Here is a 20517-nt window from a genome sequence, read left to right on the forward strand (position 1 = left end):
ACGGTTTACACGGTTAGCCGTGACCCTATCAGAGTACAGTGAGCTATTCCTGCTCACCCAGCTCAGCACAGTAGTCTTGTTTGCCTGAAAATGGTATACACGGTTAGCCGTGACCCTATCAGAGTAAAGTGAGCTATTGTGGTGAGCCAGGCACAAGCTCAGGTTTTGCCATAGTTCCACCTTCAACATCACAACGAACTCATTTCAAATTGATTAAGGAAGTCCATGAATTTACCCTTATAATAGTTAATACTGTTAACTTTACAACACTGATATGTACTATCACACTTTAAATAATACACAACATAAAGAAAAAGAATAGGATGGTTTATTTATAAAATAGAAACAGGTTTTATCAGGTATTAGTCAACAATAACAGAGAAATCTTCAAATGGTACATGAAAATGGATTAACAAGATAATGATGACTCTTTGACCCAATAACCAGATGAACTTACCAAATAATTAGTTCAATTCGGGTAGGTATCGCATTTGAAAACTAGATAGCCACACTTAACACTAGAAACGAATCTCGATAGTGTAAGGTGTTTAGTTTTAAAATAGAGGACCTGATGAAAAGGGTCAGAGCTAATCAGACTAAGCTGAGGTTGTGAGATTGAGTAAAAATTACGTTAACATAGGGTTAAATCCTAATCCGTCTACATAACACTTGCGACATCCAGTCAATGGGCAGCGCCATCTGTGAGTCTCTTTTCAGAGTCATGCCGCTACATTTTGACTCTATGGTTTCCACAGAGTGAAGGTCGTGTTAATATATATTTTTAGAGAGAATGGTTATCGGTCACTCACTCAATTCATCGTGTCCTTACTTTGAATCAAGCACAATGTTTTTGCCAGGTGCAGGATTGAACTCTCGCCCATGGTTTCAGAAATTGCCATATTGACACTAATTCATCATGGGACTTTTATAAGAGTATGGCAATAAACATTATGAGTAACCATGGCATCCATTTGATCAATAATCTACAAAATAACCATAGATTTATTAATAACAGTTATAAGTTGTCATGGTTACATAGCTTGTGTGTGGGAACTCATCGTATTGGATTGGTTAGATAAACTTTCAAATATATTAGTGAATATTATATTATTTATAATAATGTCAAATATAACATATAACAATTTATGGGCAGACGCTCGAGTCACACTCACTGAAGCTGCAAATGCCGACACATTTCTTCAAAATGACATTCCGCAGTCGGATAAAATAATATTCCACAATACCATAAGTGAGATATACTACAAATATATTATAGCAGCAAACAAGTTGGATGAGTGCCACGATCAAATAGTGCACCCGCAGAAACGAATATTAGTTAGAAAACTGCTGGACGGGTGTCTAGGAAGAGTACTCGAATTGAAAAATGACTTGGTGAATGTCGATATTTCTGAATTCAGTTACAATGATGACATACTCGTCAAAATTGGCATTTCGCCAATGGAAGCAGAAATAGCAGTGCCTAAATACTTTCGCAGGGAGAGAGAAGAGGAGATAGCTTACAAAAAACAGTTCATCGAAGACACGCTTCGCAGTTTAGGTTATGTGGAAGAGGAGGTTTTTAAAGTACAACTTACTGAACTGGAAGCCATTAAAATCATACAAATACATGAACGAGCGAGGCAGGGAAGACTTAGGTAGATATTTATGTAGATTACTATATTTTCACACACATATTCCTAGTTCTATAAAATAAAAAATCGAATTCAAAAATGAATTTAATATATTACTTACTGCCACTACAGACCACAATCTTTATCCAGTCGGTCATACTCAGCCTCTCTGTGTCCGTTTTGAGACTATTCGCCTATCTACGCTGAGTGGCCTACTGGAGTTCCTTCATAAACTTTATGGAGAGCCCTAGATCCATTGCATCTAACAACGTGTCTTCACACCCTCAAGACATTGTTTGTATTGTTTACAGCAAACTTTGATTTTTTTTAATTGGTCCAAGAATTTTGTTTTCGAATACTTGGATAACTTTTTCATGTTTAGGTTAGGTACATGTTCAAACACACACGTTAACATGATCTTACTCTTTACTTTCATTTATCGTATGTCAATTTATGGTTACGGCCGTATGTTTTAGCTTAACTACTGGGAAATGTCAATAGAAATGGCGTATTTCAAAAAAATACTACCTTATTCTTAGGTCAATAATTATTATAAAACAATCATTATTCGTAGAATGTTTTATCACATTTGAATGGTCAAAGACATAGCTTATAATCAGTATCTTTAGAATTATCTTCAAATGTGTTAATCGTGCCCATTTTTTGAATAATAAGATGCCTAATTCTTGTCAAATTTGGAATCACAGAGATTATCAATATAATTTTTTATCGTAAATATTTCACTATAATAATGTCAACATAAATTTTACTAATGGTTTTATAAATGCATTTAAAAATTAATAAACCTAAAAAACACCACTGCAGATGGATGTACTTACTGAAATATGACTATATTCCAAAACATTAGATCGAGAGGTTTAAAAGAATACTATTTTATGTAATAAAAATACTTTATGCAGTCATCAAATGTTTAAAATAAATATAAAGGATAGTAAGGCTTCAAAATTATATAAATAGATTATCTACAACGTTTAAGGAATGTCCAGGCTTATGCTCTGAAAATACCATAAAATCCATTTTGACCTACGTTGGGCATGTGGGCCATTAATGTTTCGGGCTCTTTTCAGAGGCCATTCTCAAGAGTTGATGTATTAAAGTATATTGTTAGATGTATGAATGCGAACTATTATCAAACAGTACAATTCAAAACATTATCTCTTGAGAATGGCCTCTGCAATGAACCTGAAACGTCAAGAAAGAAAGGAAAACACGCGGTGACAACCCAAAAATGTATTACAATAACAATATGTAGCAACTTTATTTTCAGCTTCACTTTAATATTACGTGAAACTCCAACAGCATAAAAGTTTTTGGTTTTTATAACAAAGAATGACTATCGATTATTAACACAATTATTTAAATTTTAATTGACGAATAGTTTTCACTTAAAAGAATACTTATAATATGTTTCAGAGGGCAATTTATGAAAGAAATACGACTGTTGAAAGAAAAAGGAAAACCAGATGGTCAAAGAGGAAAAGAGGAGATTAATTTGGTCTCCGCTCTTATGATTCAAAGAATGTGGAGAGGCTTTATAACACGGCGAAACATAAGAAAGCGAAAAATGGAAGAAATGTTATTGATTGGCATGATTCCTCCGACTCCGACTGAATCTGCTGTATTGAAAAAGGCAGAAATGGTAAACTTCAATGAATCAATTAAAATACTTTTAATGTATTAATATGTTTACTTTTACCTACAGATTAATGTTAATATTTCAGATAAAAGAGTACAGACATCAAATTCAAGAGAAGCATGAAAAAGACTACCAAGAGGCACTTGCAACAATTGAGAATTCAATTAAAGACAAGAAGGGCGCAGTGATAATGGAAGAAATAACCGAAGAGGTGCGACATTGGTTTAAGGAATATAAAGATCATTCCGGAAAGTTTCCAGAATTTCCATCTGAAGAAAACGGAGGATCGAGAATGATGTTCAGCAGACAAGGTGAGAATTATCAGTCAAAACCTAAGAAATTGTTGGAAAACCTTGGCATATTTTGCAGATGGGGTGGGGTTCTGTAAGATTGATGATGAAATTAGCTGCACAATTTACACTTCTGCTCTGAGATTTATGCGATAAAAACGCCTTGCGATAGGGTTATTAACCTATCATATTTTAACCGTCATTGTGTAAAACAACAATCTAGTAAAATCTCAAGTACTTAAGTAAATAACCAAAACAATGCATTAAATGCTGCCAACACAGAAAAATATCTTTTCTATACTGACCAATTCAACAATACCAAAATTATTTATAACAATTAGGGTTGTAATCAAGGCCTGAACAAAAATTAACCATAAGTGCAAGTGAGAAAGGATTCGGCCTGCGTATAATCTCCACAATATGCGTTAGAGTGAGATAGAAGATATTATTATGACTAAAATCAACTTAGTAAAGCTAAAAGTGTAGCTGGTAAATTTTGGTTTGACTTATGTGCTTAGGGCGAAACCGGGCGTACGTAATACTGAAATATATAGTTTTTTTTTATGTAGAGTATAAAGTTATTGGTCAATATTTTTATTTAATTTAGTAGAGAATATGGTAAACTGTGTTGTGTTTAAATTTGGTAGCCGTACTGAGAAGCAAGATAATGGTATAATATTTCATAGGTAGGTTAAAAATAACAAAATTGAGGTACTATTGTGTGTCATAGGCAAAGAAATCGGCTTCATATAGTCGGATAATAACCCACTCTGTTAAATATTATTTGCTCTTAGGACGTAATACAAAATGTTGATATTACTGCTCTATCATAGTGGATCAATCTCTGATCAAGACAAATATGAATGTATAGTGTATTTATCTCCTCGCTGACTGCGTATGTAGATCAGATGAATTTTGCTACTACACATCCTAACTAGTGCAGTGTAGCTGTGCTTTCATGAGACAAATGCACTACATCACAAAAGTATCTGTTACTAGTAGATAATCACATAGTAAAGATGTCATTATTTTATCATTAAGGAACTGAAAGTGAAGTGAGTAAATCTACGGCAATTTCATCGAAAGAATCAAAAAAGAGTAAAGATAAAGACAAGAGCAAGAAAAGTAAATCTGCCGAAGGAAAAGCAAAAGAGGTTCCCGAAGGTGACTATAATGGCTACAAAACGGCTCCTAGCAACTTTTTACCAATTATTATGACAGCCAATGAGGAGTGAGTACAATATTTTTGAATACCTAACTAATGTAATATAAAAATCGACGATATTGGTATATTAATATTATTATGTCATGTGTGTTAGGTATTGGGACTAGCACTATTTGCTATGTGTGACACCATGGCCATACAACTTAATGATTCTTTTGCATAACATACAGCTCTCTGACATGTCGGCCACATTACTTTAGTGTGAGGTGTCTATTTTCAAATACCGATAAGTCCGCAGTTCAACGTTTTTGAGTGTTGGTTCTTTTTTCCATCATTAAACATATCGGGATTTATTTGTATCATTTTAATTATTCGGTTTCTGTCATTACTTTATTATACATTTTGTTTCCAAATTATAGATCTTTACAAAAATTGTGTGAAATTACACATAGAATATGTATGTACATAGTTTTTGTTCAACTTTGAGCATATATGGACTTATTGGTTATTGAAAATAGACACCTAATATAGAAATTATACTTTATACATACACATATATTTTTTGATGTGTTTAGTCATCCTTGAATTTATGTTCCAATCAGAGGAGTTTTCGATTATGCAAAAAATAAAACCAACTAAAATCAAAACTATAATAAAATTTTTCTAGATATGAAGATATATGGAGATATAAAGATGAAATTGATAATGCTGTACAGAAGCACAGTGAAGATATGATTGCCACAGAAAAACATAGAAAAGTTGAATCGGAAATCAGAAAAGTCGTCGATGAGATCATGAGAAATGAATTGGAACTGTTGCAAATAGCTTTGGACAAAGACAAAGCACACAAAGGAAAGAAGTCGAAGAAGGCGAGTAAGAAGGTCAGAAAAGGCGGAAAGAAAAGCAAGAAGAAGAAAGAAAAAGATCTCACACCAGACAGGAGCACGGAATCTTTGTTCGAGGAGTTGGTGTCCAATGGCATAATAAAGAAATATCCCGAGGTTCCGATCGATTCTTACATTGGTGAAAAATCATTTGCTGCTTACGAGCTGAGAAAACTTGGAAAGAATCCTCTACCTTGTCTGGGAGACATACGTCAAGTCATCAAGGAGTTCTGCATAATTCCAATGGGGTCTGATTTCATTCACCAATCTACGCCACTGATTCGATCCATTCTCATATCAGGTAATTTTCCATCACTACTCAAATAGGAATAATCAGCAGGCATTAAACTGAACACCATTAAACGGTATTATTAAAAGTATGGTTGCAAATATAATTTCTCACAGGTCCTCATGGAAGTGGTAAAAAGATGTTGGTGAATGCGGTATGCACTGAGCTGGGTGCGGTCTTGTTTGATTTGACTCCAGCAAATATAGTCGGGAAGTATCCAGGAAAAACGGGATTGATTATGCTCATACATCTCGTGAACAAGGTGTCGAGACTGTTACAGCCTTCCATTATATTTATGGACGGCGCAGAAAAACCTTTCGTAAAGAAAATACCAAAAACTGATAAGACTGACCCAAAACGACTGAAGAAAGATTTACCCAAACTCATCAAAGGTGAATTCTCTTTGTGATATGCTAATTAATCATTACGATTTAGGAATATATTTTCAGAGAAAACATTTATTATATTAAATATTAATAAACATTGTTGAATGTTCAAAGTGGTTAGAAAGCAGAGGTATTGAATCATCTGAGATTTTTCAGAGAAGTTTCTGAAGGAGACCAAGATCCGGCGAGGGTTGTAGAACCAAAAGTGATGATGAATTAAAGTTGCTGATATAAATGTGATATAAATGACACACCTGTCGTTTTCAAAGTGTGGCGGCGACTAATCTCTCTAAAACTATTTGAAAAATGTAATAATAATTATAGACAATCTTAATAGATCTCATCATTGCATAAGTTTGTGATTTCCAATGCAACAATCTCAGCTTAGCAACTGGTTTCAAAAATACTTTCAAGAAAATAATATGGAGAATTTCGTATTGTGATTTATTATATTTTTTCATGATTTGAGAAACTAAATGGTGAATAACCACTCACCTATCCGACTAACTAATATTTTTTGGAGTGCGTTAAAAAATCTTTATACACTAATAAAACTTTTATAAATAAGTTATATTTACCTACTTTAAAAATTGCAATTATTGGTTGATACGTGAGTCACACTTGCTAAATTGCATGGCATCATTGAAATATTAAGTCATAAACTAGATTTTCTTTCACAATAATGATGAAATTACTTTCCCATTCTTTGAACACAGGCTTATCAATGGAAGACAGAGTAATGTTCATCGGAACGTCATATTGCCCATGGGAATCAGATCAAAAGCTACTCCAGCAGACGTTTCAAAAATACATCCAGATCCCTAGACCGGATTACGGTTCTGTTTCATATCTATGGACAATGCAACTGACACAATACAGTGGGATAGGGCCGCACTTTAATGTCTCTCCTATCGCCAAAATGTCAGATGGGTACACTGTCGGTGAGATGCTTATAATCAATGTGCATGATTGATGTACATTTTGGACACTGTCATGACAAATGAAATTTCGCAATGAACTCTGTTCATGCCGTGCAAAATAATATATGATAACAATGTATTAATAAACTAAAATACCAACATAAATTTCATACATAAAATGAAAGTGATATAATTTTGCAATATGTAAACTGAAAAAAAATAACATTCATTTTGAAATCCTGCTTGGCCTGTCTGCGGTTTACTTTTGTTTCACTGGCCCTTGTAACTTAATTATATGTGAGTGATCGAGAAAAATCGTATGCATGTGATTCTATTCATTACGAAATTCCTGGCACATAGCACATGTCAAAACAAGTGCGGGGAGAAAAAAAATATTATTAAAAATCGATTGCAATATAAGAACAATTTTGTGCTCGCCTCGGTTGCAATGAAGGCTTACCTGTATTGGCCTTTTTTAGGCAATATACAATTTATTAGAGTTAGAATTTTGTTCAAAACCTATGTAATAAAGCTACCTACAGATAAATGGATGTTTTTCCAAGGTCAGATTTAGGCTTGGAGGGGTCCTGGAGTAATACAAATCGGGTGACAAAAATAAAACTTATTAAGTATTAAAAACGTAATAAAAAAATATATTTGATACTACTTTTGTTTTCATCCAAATCTATTGTTTTTAAAATATGATTTCTGACGATGTGAAAATGTCTTTATGCAATTAGTTGCCATTGGTATACTGAGAAAAGTTTTCAAATTGTTTCATACGTTTCAGTAAGCCCCGGGGCTCCTGTCAATTTGCAGGCGATAGGTTATAAATACATTTAGCCCTATGATGAAAGTAGCCCCCTAGCCTAGATGTTTCCTTTTAGGTTTGCGAATCCAAAATGAAAAATTGACAAAACAGGCATGTTAAATAGCTGTTTCATATTTCCTAACCAAGTTGTGCGCTTTTGTTTTTTTTTTGTAGTCATATTTGTGGTTCTCGGTCAACTTATGATAAGTTCCCAGTTTTGGCAAGCTTTTACGTTTGGTCAATCCAAACTATTGAAATAATGATAATTTCTCATTAGGTCAGCGTCAGGTCAGCATCATAAAATTTATCACTGCCATTGCAGGTTTTATCTTGGTTTAATTAATGATAATGAAATTAATATTTCAAACTCATCGAATGAAACATACCAGCATATCACTGATCATACACTGATCAAAGATAGAAAGTAAATATTACATAATTCATTAATAAATTAATTACTAGACTACCTAAGAAATTCCTAATGACATAACAATGTTAATGTTAATATCAATAAAGGAAATTGTCTATGTGACAGAAGATGGTGATAACATTAATATTATTTATGTATGTTGTTTGTAGGTGAAATACTGAAAGTAATAAAAAGCGTGATAACCACAAAACGAATGCTCCAGCTGCGCGTCCATCCGCTGACTCACACTGAGCTTATAATGGCTTTGAGCAAGCATGAACCGGTCTACAGGGAAGAGGACGAGGCTGCCGAACAGTGGTGGTGGAAAACCCCTCTAGGCAAAAAGAAAATTAAAGCCTTGGAAACAGAGGAAGAGCTAAGAAGAGAAACTGAAGAGCAGAATTCAAAGAACAAATAATATGCAATTATTGTGACTACCCAATTTATTATATTAAATTCCACAATTTAGTTTTTTTAGTTGATAACTATTTTGGCTCTTACAAAATTATAATCACAAGACTATAAAAATAAATAATTCATTCTTGGTTATCTATCTTACAGAGACAAGATCTACTTTCTTATTTAACCTAATAATTATTTTTAACACAATACCAGTATTCCGGAATTTCATTAACTTCAAAATAGGTTATTATATTGACATGATTTGTCGTAATTTATGACCTTCTTACACATTTTATTATTTTTTTATTCAAATAAAAACTTAATTAAACAGAATCAAAATTATCAAGCTGGATCTTTCTTTCCAAATTTAAATGCTTACGAAATGGAATGGATACCAGCCAAAAAAAACAAATAAGTATATTATAATAATATGGTAAATGTACCGCAGATGCCGTCATGAGATTTTATAACTTTCTTTTTAGACCAAACCAAACCTAACCTATCCCAACCTAATATTACCTAATATAATCTTAGTTTGTGATAATGATGCATCAAAATGTATGAAAATTTCAAATTTTAAATTCACAATTATTGAATCAAAAAGCCTATGCGTCGACAGAAAAAGGTATTTATTATAATTGTCTACGTGGAATAAACTGTTTTCGTAAAAGAAAATATTAAAGCTCATGGCGGCATCTACGGCACAATTACCAATAATATATTAGCATATCATCATACATCAACATCGCACAAAAATAGACCAGGAGAGAATACACTAAATACAAATTAGATCACAAATTGTCCCAGTGAATTAATTTAAGAATTCATTTTATTACACAAAGTAAGGTTACGTCTCTATAGCTTGTGTTTAATGATATAATACAATAATATTATACTTGGCGGCTCTCGTGGTGCAGTGCGTAAGGCGCTTGCCTTCCACCCGAGAGTTCTTGGGTTCGATTCCCGATCAGGACACACAATATTCATGTGTTTGTCTCAAAGCCTGGGTGTTTGTGATTGTTCAAAATTACTAACAAACCACCTTGTACGAAAAAGCAAGGACATGGTTATTAATAATTCTAAAAAAAAAAAAAAAAATATTATACTGTATATATTTTTATAAATAGCAAAATACAAAAACATGTCAAAATGATACACTTTTAATAAAGTCCATCATGCACTGTATTTTTGTGTGGAAAAATAAAAAAATATTTCATGTTTTATTGAGTTTTAAGTATTTTTAATAACTGTTTTATGCCACTGCAACGTCTGATAAATCACAATATTTTCACTATTTAAGTATGCAAACACTGTAAGTTTATTGACGGATACGCCGAGTCTTCCAAAAGCTACAACACTTGGCAGCGACAACTCCTGTTGCGGATTGGACAAACACTTGATAATATACATGGCGTGGAATTTGACGGGGTCACCTAAAAAGCAAGCAAGAGTCTGTAGGTATGTGCGAATTTATACCTACAACATATGAGCTACTTCAGAATATATTATTAGTAACACGCATTGCTCGTATTTTAAAGGATACAACTTTAATAACCTTATGGAATAATTTCAGGTATAATGCGACCATTGTAAATTTATTGTTAGTCAGAGATTGAAAAAAAATATTTACCTGGATAAACAAGGAAATCCCCGCCAAATTTCATACCAGCGGTAATATGATGTCCTTTTTTCCACAAGTCACTGAAAATTGCATACTTCACTTTACCCATTTCAGAGCTAATGCTTGGTCTTAGCTCATTTATATTCACTATATTTGTTTCTGAAAGAAAATATCACATATGAGTTGCTTAGTCGCCAAACCCGCTGTGGGCGATTTTTCAATAAAATTAGTTTTGAATGTACGTATGTGTTATATCGATAGGTCTACCAGTTTATCGAGGTGGGAGTTTTAATTCCGTCCTGTTTCGTCAAAAAATCAAAATGAATATTGACTTGAATCACCAAATCCGCTCTACATAACCGACCAATTAGATGTTGCGATTCAAACCATGATTTTGAGCATACGTTTAAATTGCTATACAAACGTCACCACTACTAGCATCAACATCATCGCAAATGCACAAAACAGTTTTTCGTGATTTACTCTAAACTCAAAAAAACCTCCTGAGCGGGTTTAGCGATTAAGCAACTCATATATATTATGTAGTGTAGTGTCAAAAAAATTATCATTAATGCACATAATGAATGTAGAAATATCAATTGAATAAAGATCCACGACCTAATAATATGTTAAAATGATATTACATAGACCCATCCAAACCAAACCGACCCGCACTATACTCGGTATTAATCGAACATATCACGAGGCCCTACATTTGGGTGTGAAGCATCAACAGTTTTTTACAACTTGGAATGTCCAGGAGCAGATGCCAAAGACTGAGATCACCACGGACTCAAGTGTGCTTTGAGTTTAAAGAGAATTTCTAATGAAAAGTGTCCATGGCACAGAGGAGCATGAAATAAACAAAAAGATATCCTCCATATATGACGACCGCTTGCTCATGATGCGCTAATTATTATTATATTTCAAAGGTTTCTATTCATTCAATGAGCACAGTTTTCTCTTAATCATTTTATCCAAGACTGTTCGATGGTTCGGACACATAACCAAAAGTGCAGGAGTGGGTCCGAGATAGCTACCATAATATTATACAATACACAAATTAACTCGCCCTCTTCTTCTGTCAAAAGAAATTGTGTCTGCACATAGAAAGCTGTGCACTCAATGTATTCAAGGGAAAGCTTCTGCGTAGGATATATAAACCTATACATACTATTAGCAAAATAATGGCGTATATGACACAATCCGGAGCTCTAAAACCTTTTCTAAGAAGAATATATTTCTGCATTCGTTTAACTTGGCAGACTTTAATGGATGGATCACAGGCAGGAATTGGAGAGTGCGATTGGCAGGCCCAAACTTAGATGGTCGGACGGTGTGAACAAGGATGCTAGAGTGGCCGATGCAGATACTTGGAGAACACTGAACCAGGATAGGGAGAGATGAAAGAACTAGAATCCGCCCTGGGGTGTTAGGCCACTGATGATGATGACTTTAAGCCGTGGTGTGACTATAGTATGCTGTTCCTGATATTAATTTGTAATTTGTTGACCATCTACTCCACCCATTGGGACTATTCCACGGATCCAAATATGTACATACATTGAAAAATAACTTCAACCTATGAATTAATCAGGAAGTCAGAGTAATAGACACTGTTTAAAAGGGGTGAAAGATGGTGAAAACTGAAATGAGACTGAAAAAATATTTATATTACCGTGGGACCAGGGATGTTCTGAGGATATTTGTACCAAAGTGTGGCCTTCACTTAGTGGAGGTAGCTTGAGTAATTCTTCTTCCATCAAGCTTTCACGATCAAGTTCTGGAAATCAATTTACAATATTACATACTATGATTTTATAAAATATGAATTTACACATGATGCTGATTTAACTTAAGAATACATTTATATTGGCATGGATTTGTAGTGGACATTGGTATATTTCAATGGGTTGGTTTTTTTAGCACTTTTTCATAGCACGGCCCCCAAAATCTGAAAAAAATAATCTTCGGCCCTCCTCTGCCGATAAAATTTTCTAACAGAAAGGCAAATCATCATAAACCTGTGAGTCATACTGATATCTAAAAAAAACTATTAAACATACGCAATTATTTGTAATATCAGTAGAATCAAGGAGCTGAGTTGCAAAGAACTTACTCTGTTTAATCCGAAATATTAATTGACTGTGAATATTGTCTTCGACCATGATTATGTCCGATCCTAATAAGATCATATGGGCCTCCACAGAGTGGAACAGATTTTGTTTTTACGAGAAATGGATGTCAGCCACTTGCTCTACTGTTGTGTGTTGTGTATAATTGTTCTTTTCGCGGCCCCCGCAGAAGCCCTACGGCCCATGAGTTTGGGAAGCATTGAGCTAGTATACAGATATTGCGTGTCCAGTTTTATATCTTGTGAGAGAATTGAAGTTGAATAATTTGAATCGATTGAAAAGGTCAAATGGACATATTACATTACAATGTATTTGAATGAAACAATATCTTCTAAATTACACTATTTAGATATACAATATTTATACAGCATAAAGGTATGATACAAATTGGCGTTTAGTGTATAATAACTCAATTTCGGTAATAACTGGACCTACAATATCGTTATGAAATGTAATTGTAAAAGTGAGCGAGATTCTAACAATGTTATTGGTATTGTTCATTATACAATAATTCATCATCAAATTTTTTATTAATTACAATTACAATAAAATATATAACTAATACATAACAATAATACATAACTAGAACAATATTAAAAAATAATAAGAATTTCATAAGAAGAAATGGATCTACTTCAAACTTATATATTATATAAAATTAGTTTAAATGATTCATGATGCATTAATTCATACCTATTACTTGACCCTTGGTTGCCATTTTTTTCTTTTTTCCAGCAATGATCATATCGATTTTCGTTGATAACTGCTCCGCTCTTTTTTCTTTCATACATTTTAATTGTTCTAAATAAATTCTGTAAAATAATATAATATGAGAGTTGACAATGTGTTTATAAAAAAAAAAATGCCTGATTGCATTGGATGTTTAATCAAAATACTTTGCTGAAGTAGCCTGTAGACTGTAGATAAACTGAGTTTAAAGATTTGTCTTTTCTTCAATACTTATAATGTATGTATAGCATACATTGTATGCAATCGGTGCAATGGCATTGATTTAAAAAAAAATCCCAAAGAAACAAAATTACCTTTTCTGATGATTGAATATTAAAATTCAAATTAAAGATTTTAAGGGAGTTATCAATTGTAATCTCGACGAGATATATGTAATCTCTCTAAGACTTACGTCTTTAGCACTGAAAGACTTTAAATAAAAAAACAAAATGTTTTGAAGCTCAATGTATTTCAATCAAAATTTCATAGGTTAGGTAGTAATTGTATAACACAAGGCGTGCATGGTAGGTAATGTATTAATTAAAAGAATGTCATTCCACCGAGAGTTGATAGTAAACACCATTAAAGTGATATGCTATTTTTTAGATGTGCCGCATTATCTTGCTTTCAAATAATAACAATAATTGACATGGGCGAAACTACAAAAATCACGGTTTTGAGTTAAGTATTGAACTGACATCAGAAAAATCACTATTAGTGACACAAAGATGAAACTCCTACGATAATTCGTCTCAAAGTTAAGTCGGGGTGTAACTACAAATGAAAAAAAATGTTTAAAGACACAAGAACGAAACGCCTCTTACGCCACATTAGCATCATTCAGTGTAAAGCGGTGTAAGGGTAACACTGGCGAAAGTGTAGTTTCATCTTTGTGTCTCTGAAATTATTTTGCTCTATGGTAGATTAGTCACTTTTCATCTATCACTTATTACTTTGGTGGAACAAGAATTATTAACTGTCTAAAACACTGAATTATACTTAGAATATAGGTTTACATGTATATTTTCGCACAATTTTATTTTACATTATAGATATTTATTTTAAGTAGGTAGCTACTAATGTTTTATTTTATTATTTCTGAAAAGCAAACAGTGTTTTTTGTTTTAAATTTATAATAAAAGTGGTTAAAAATGGTGTCTACTCATTAAACATTATTAGGAATACGAATATGAAAGAGGGTGTAAATACGCTACTCACAACATAGACACAAAGATGAAAGTCCATCCTACCATACTATTTTTTTTTTATTTAGTATTAAATTTTGGTATTGTATTTTCCAAAATAACATCATTATAAAGGCAAAACCTTACTCTCTTAACTGTATTTTTTACTGTTAAATATAATATGTCTAACGGAGGAAATTATTTAAATGAAAACTGTTTTTGTGTTTATCTCAAAACCATCGTTTTGTAGTTTCGCCCTTGTCATCCTAAGCCCCCGAATTGATGAGTTAGGTAGAAGTGTCAAACAAAAGTTTTGAAAACTTAAATATATATAAGGCATATGAGTACCGGCACCTGTAGTTATTAGAGAAATGTTGTTTGGCCACACGATAAAGAAAGAATTATGTGTGTGGTTGAATAAACAAAATTGGTGGACCTAATATAGTTCAGTGGGGAGGCAACATCACTCGAAGGGCAGATGATACAGTGAAGACAGTAAGGAGAGGCCTTCATTCAACAGTGGATCAAGAGTGATCGAAATAGATGGATTGATAGATATTATGATGTATTCATCATGAGTTAATAAAATTATATGTCTAACCTTTTCTCCACATCTGCAACCAGCTTGCAGTGATTTTCTTCGGGTGGTTTATCAAAAGTATTAGCTTCTATTAGTTTACAATGACCCGCTTCAACTAAAAGCACAGTCTCTTCTGTTGTAAGAGCCATTGGTAACCCTGAAATAGTTTTATCATTTACAATATTAACATCATATTATAAATTGTGCCAAATTATAAAATACAGTACTTAAATCAGTGTTTATTTTATGTTTTTGAAGGGGCTGACCAATAAAAAATGTAAATAAGGGAAAACATAAATTGGGGGTACTTATTGGGGCATATGTCAACGTGTTCTTTCATCTTTTTGACAATGTTTTTTTTCTCGTGAACAAACTTATTATTATTTGAACGGGTTAAATAGAGATGCACACATGCGTCTGGAATTCACGTCAATGATTGTCATGCATTGAATTAAATCTGTTCAAATATATTGGATTTATTATTTTGATACGTACATACTTAGTTGTTTAATAGAATTTAGAATATTTCAGACATAAATTGCGGGAAATAAAAACGTAAAACTGTGAATTAAGTAGACTAAAATAAAACAGGACTGCAGAAACTACACGAAAATATTGGGAAAACGTGAATTCCAGACACGTAAAATCGTGGTCCCACTGTAGGTACTTCACCTACAAATCATTCTCATCGAAAAAATCTATATACTTACTTACATAATATGATATGGTAAATAATACAAATAAAAATTTACCTTGAAATCCCTCATGTCGTGGTATAAATGCAATTGATCCGAATAATTCACCAACTATTCTGTAAGACTTACGAAGTGTTAGCCAATCTATAAACAAATACAAAATGAAATACACATGCAATAAATACTTAATATTCCAATCCATAATACAACATCCATAATCTTAGATAGTCACATTCTTTATTTATTAAAAGTTAGGTAAAGCTGAAAAATAATTAGGTTGTAATGGTTGTGACAAATTTTCGACTTGATACAAGGCACGATGTGGGGTACTGCAAAGTTACGTGAGCCACCTCTCGTCAAATAATACACGATACATTTAATAATCATGCAGTGAATGAAGCTATACAAGTGATATTTTTAAATGTTGACGTTCATTATATGATACATAATAATATGTAATATTATTTAGGTACGTTTAATATTTTGAAAAGCTTTTAATGTAACTTCAGATTCTGTTACCTTCCGCATTCCATACGTAAGCTTTACCATTAATACAGTAGAGGGATATCATCTTAAAGTAAGTATGTATTCCAAACAATTCAAATACTTGTCTAGGATATTTGTTTTATGCAATTTGTTATTGGTAGAAGCTAGAATTATAATATTAAAAACACAACACGCCTGCAGCTGTCAGAATGACGTTCAATTTGTTTATTTTTATTCTGAAACAGGTCATAGACTAATTTCTGAAAGTTCAAAGTATAACGATGTTGCCATTTTTTCAATTGAATCTTATCCAAATAATACAGAACTAATATTTTATCTAATATTTAAATTTATAATATGATAGATAGGTATTAAAGTTGTAGGTGTATGTGTATTAACATAACCAGAATTTTTATTCTTTTAGAATTTAGAGGGTCGTAAAGAAAATCAAACACCGCACTCTACAATATAACGTTACGTAGGTTTCCTGTTCCTTTAGTAACAGGAAACCTACGTTCACGAATTAAGGGTATGTGACCAAAATACCGTCTATAGACCCAGACTTTTCGTTTTTTTGTTTTGACTTCAACTTATACTTGCGCCTGCACAAGCTCAGCTAGTATAATATTTCTTCTTTGTACCTATATCCATTTATAATGTACAAATTAAGTGTGTACATTTATGCCTTCTTGTATAAAATAAAGCTAAGCTTGTTCACGCGTTATATTTTGGTTATGTAGTGTGCGGAAGGATTTGATTGAATTGTTTTATCTCAAGAATGATTTGTTTACGCAACTGTGTTATGATCTAAAGGTCAAAATGTAGTGTGTCAAAATAACACACTCACACACACTCTTACTAAAACCGTTGAATTGTTGTACGCTCCAACGACTTTCACGATCACGCCGTAATGAACGCGCGATATGCCTTTGGACGCTCAATCCCAGCATCAGCGCGGAAGAGCGTCCTTACAGCTACACTTAGATTTTTGGCCACATGACGATCATTTGAAGATTTAAAGTTCAGTACAGAAATATCGGCTCCATCTCTTAATAGGTATACTGATACCAGAAACGTGCAAAGCTATCTATAAAGTACTTAAAGCGGAATATATGAAGGTAAGGAATTTTAATTACACATGATGGGCCGGTAAAACTTTATTTGTTATAAAATACAAAATTACAACTAGGTATTTATAGTGAAAAAATTGATGAAATTGAAAATAAAAAAGACTTAATATTAAGTTCCTATATAGTTTATATTTAATATTATAAGTAATATGATTAAATTAATGAAAAAAATATACTAATTAAGTAATATCTACAGATTCATAACATCTAAATTGTAAATCTTCATTTTCTCGCCCAAATTCTTCGGTCTGGGAGGACGAAAATTCGTTTGTATAAAACGAAGACGTTCCCGGTCGGGTATAACATTCGCCGTTGAATATGTCAGTTTCTTCGTTCAGTTTTTTCTAATAGACCCATTTTTAAAACTATGTTTATAAGTGCTTTCGCATATATGGCTTGCACAGATTTCATTTTTTGCAGTTTCTTAGCCACACATATTCCAATAGCATCATATTCGCCGATTTGTTGGGCGTTTGCCTTTAATGTTGCCGTGCAAACATTAAAGAATTCAGCCTGGGAATTAGACGCCTTCCTTTTTCTAGTTTGTGTGGTTGGCTTAGGAGTGGTCTCATTGGCGTCAACCTGGAATAAATATAATTATAACACGTTAAATATTTTATTTTCAGTTTCCAAGTAAAAAAGCAGAATGGACCAAGAAGGCGGACGACTTTCAAAATAAGTGGCAATTTATTAACTGTGGAGGTGCGATGGACGGAAAACATATTCGAATATTGCCACCACCACATTCTGGAGAAACATGTTACAACTATAAGAACTTCTACAGCATTGTCTTAATGGCTTTGGTGGGTCCTAATTATGAGTTTATATACGTTGAGGTAGGTAAAAATCGAAGATTATTAGATTTTGTGACCATAATCTTAATTTAACTTTATATATTGATACTATTATAGTAATAAAATTAATTATAACTCACTTCTACTGTGTTTATTTCCTAGCTCACGGTCGGAAAATCCTGGATTACAGATTCATCCTCAATATCCCCGATCTCTTCACTCCCGTCAATATCAATAATTTCTATCACCGCATCCATATTTGATATGCTTGCTGTTGGAAGCTCTTGATCCTTTGTGAAGAGCAGCAAATCGTAATACCACAATGATATACTTCATCTGCTGCTACGTCGACTTTCCTCTACTTTTTTTAACTCTTTCCGAAAAGAACCCCTAAGGCTTTGATTTTTTTTACTACAAAGTCTCTAATGGTCTCGGGAAATCCTCTCTCCTTGCAGAAATGAATTATTTTTGTATAGGCCACATGGCGTAAATTTCTATTTTTATATCCCGCCGATTTGATTCTCCACAAACATGGGAATCTTTTGCAGTGGCGCACCCAGGATTTATTATTGGGGGGGGGGGCAAGGAGAAGAATGTAAATTAGTCCCATAGGCTCTTTTCTTCTTCATATAAATATTTTTACATATTTTCACAATACACGGCGATATATTTGTACAGTTTCTCCTAGTTTTTATTAAATTGGAGGCATAGTGGCGGTAACCGTTGAGCGTGTCATCAGCGACCGGCGGATTGGAAGTGAACAGCGACCATGCTGAACATGTGTACCTAGTATGCTAAAAGATTACTTACATAATATCGGCTGTGCTACCCGCTTGGTCTAGAGCAGTGTTTCCCAAAGTGTGGTACGCGTACCCCCTGGGGTACGGGAAGAGTTTGGTGGGGGTATGCGCTGCACCGGGTTATGGCTACGCCTGGTGCAACAAGCATTAATACAATATCCATGCTAGAAGGTTTATCGCATGCGGAAGAAGAGCAATTGTTGGAATTATTAGCTTCAGACGGATTCTTGCAAAATAAATATAAGGAGTGTACTTAAACATCATTTAGGTTGCAAATGCAACATGTGTATCCAGTTTTAACAGAGACATTCCTGACATACATCTTGCCTTTTCCAACTTCATATCTATGTGAAGTTGCTTTTTCAGCATTTGTAGACATTACGTAAAGAGTACTTTTGGGTGTGGAACCGCACCTCAGATTAAAATTAATGACCAATGAATGTTATTTTTCATAATATAACTTTTATTTATATTTTATTATGAATGAATTTTATTTTTCGTTTATTATTATTTTGTTTATGTACTACAAACGGAATATATAAATATATTTTGATTGTTATTAAAGTACTTATATGCATTTTTATTTGACGAGGAGTACTCAGTGTTACGAAAATTATAGAAGGGGTACACAGATGTCGAAAGTTTGGGGAACACTGGCCTAGAGAGCTACAATATTTATGTCGAATTCCACCGAAAAAAAATTTCTTTTGATTTACACCACCACCCTAGTGGGTGTAGTCGTTCTTTTCGCCGAATGTTTATCGTAGATTTTTGGTTTTTCAATGTTGAGGTTCCAACATATTAATCGAAAATGGACAAAAAAGTATTATTGCATTTAAATTATACATAGCCTACTCAATACAACACAGCCTAATATCTCGTTTATCGGTCTTTTGTCTATTGCACTCGGTGTACCTACACCATGGCCCCCACATCCTGAAACGGGCCCTCAGGCTAGGGCAGTAGTCGGCAAACTGCGGCTCTTTGGCCCCTTGAGTGCGGCTCTGCCACATATGCTTTCTGCCATATTTGACATGCCTACAAAGGAGAAGCAAAGAAAATGGAAGAGGATAACCGTAAATGTAATATCGAATAGACCGAGACTTCGCGTTTATTCAAAACTGAAATGGCTTACCGACCTGCATTTATGTGTCGGGAAAAATTGGCGCATTGAAATTTAGAAAGATACAACTAAAAACTTTTGCGCTAAATATTCTGTCGATGATCCAAGGAAGAAAGCAGCTGAGAAGGGTCAATAAAAATAAAGTTCTGTATTTAATTAGGTAGTGAATAAAATCTGTCAACAATGTTAATATTGCAAGTTTTGTGGTTAGTAAAAAGATTTCCAAGAGAGGAAATCAAGAGTAAATTAAGAAAACGATTTATTGATGAGAACCTGGAATCGTGCTTAAAATTAAATCAACAACATACGAACCTGACTTATCCAAACTTTACAAGGAGATGCAAGGCCATTATTTACATTGAGTTTGTCAGTCATTGTCATGTTTCAATTTTATGG

At 33.4% G+C, this 20517-nt stretch overlaps 2 protein-coding genes across 2 annotated transcripts; one reads left to right on the top strand and one right to left on the bottom strand.

The window, feature by feature from the left end:
* The first annotated feature begins 685 nt into the window (after window positions 1–685).
* Window positions 686–8904, top strand: LOC147063444 (dynein regulatory complex subunit 11). Its single transcript, XM_085959415.1, has 9 exons — window positions 686–701; window positions 1277–1655; window positions 3066–3291; window positions 3374–3599; window positions 4620–4809; window positions 5411–5928; window positions 6033–6308; window positions 7019–7243; window positions 8613–8904. The coding sequence occupies exons 1-9, from the start codon at window positions 686–688 to the stop codon at window positions 8858–8860; spliced, it is 2304 nt and encodes a 767-aa protein (XP_085815541.1). The 3' UTR covers window positions 8861–8904.
* A 733-nt stretch (window positions 8905–9637) lies between these two features.
* Tsen34 (tRNA splicing endonuclease subunit 34) lies at window positions 9638–16496 on the bottom strand. Its single transcript, XM_085959443.1, has 8 exons — window positions 16308–16496; window positions 15846–15932; window positions 15115–15250; window positions 13294–13412; window positions 12144–12248; window positions 10475–10624; window positions 9951–10277; window positions 9638–9739 (listed from the first exon to the last, which is right to left on the bottom strand). Exons 1-7 carry the CDS (start codon window positions 16357–16359, stop codon window positions 10075–10077), a joined length of 852 nt encoding a protein of 283 aa, XP_085815569.1. The 5' UTR covers window positions 16360–16496; the 3' UTR covers window positions 9638–9739; window positions 9951–10074.
* Between the last annotated feature and the right edge of the window lie 4021 nt (window positions 16497–20517).

This window comes from Rhyacophila brunnea, unplaced genomic scaffold, assembly GCF_057557595.1.
Source record: "Rhyacophila brunnea isolate RB1 unplaced genomic scaffold, BYU_Rbru_1.0 scaffold_9, whole genome shotgun sequence".
Taxonomy (NCBI): Eukaryota; Metazoa; Arthropoda; class Insecta; order Trichoptera; family Rhyacophilidae; genus Rhyacophila; species Rhyacophila brunnea.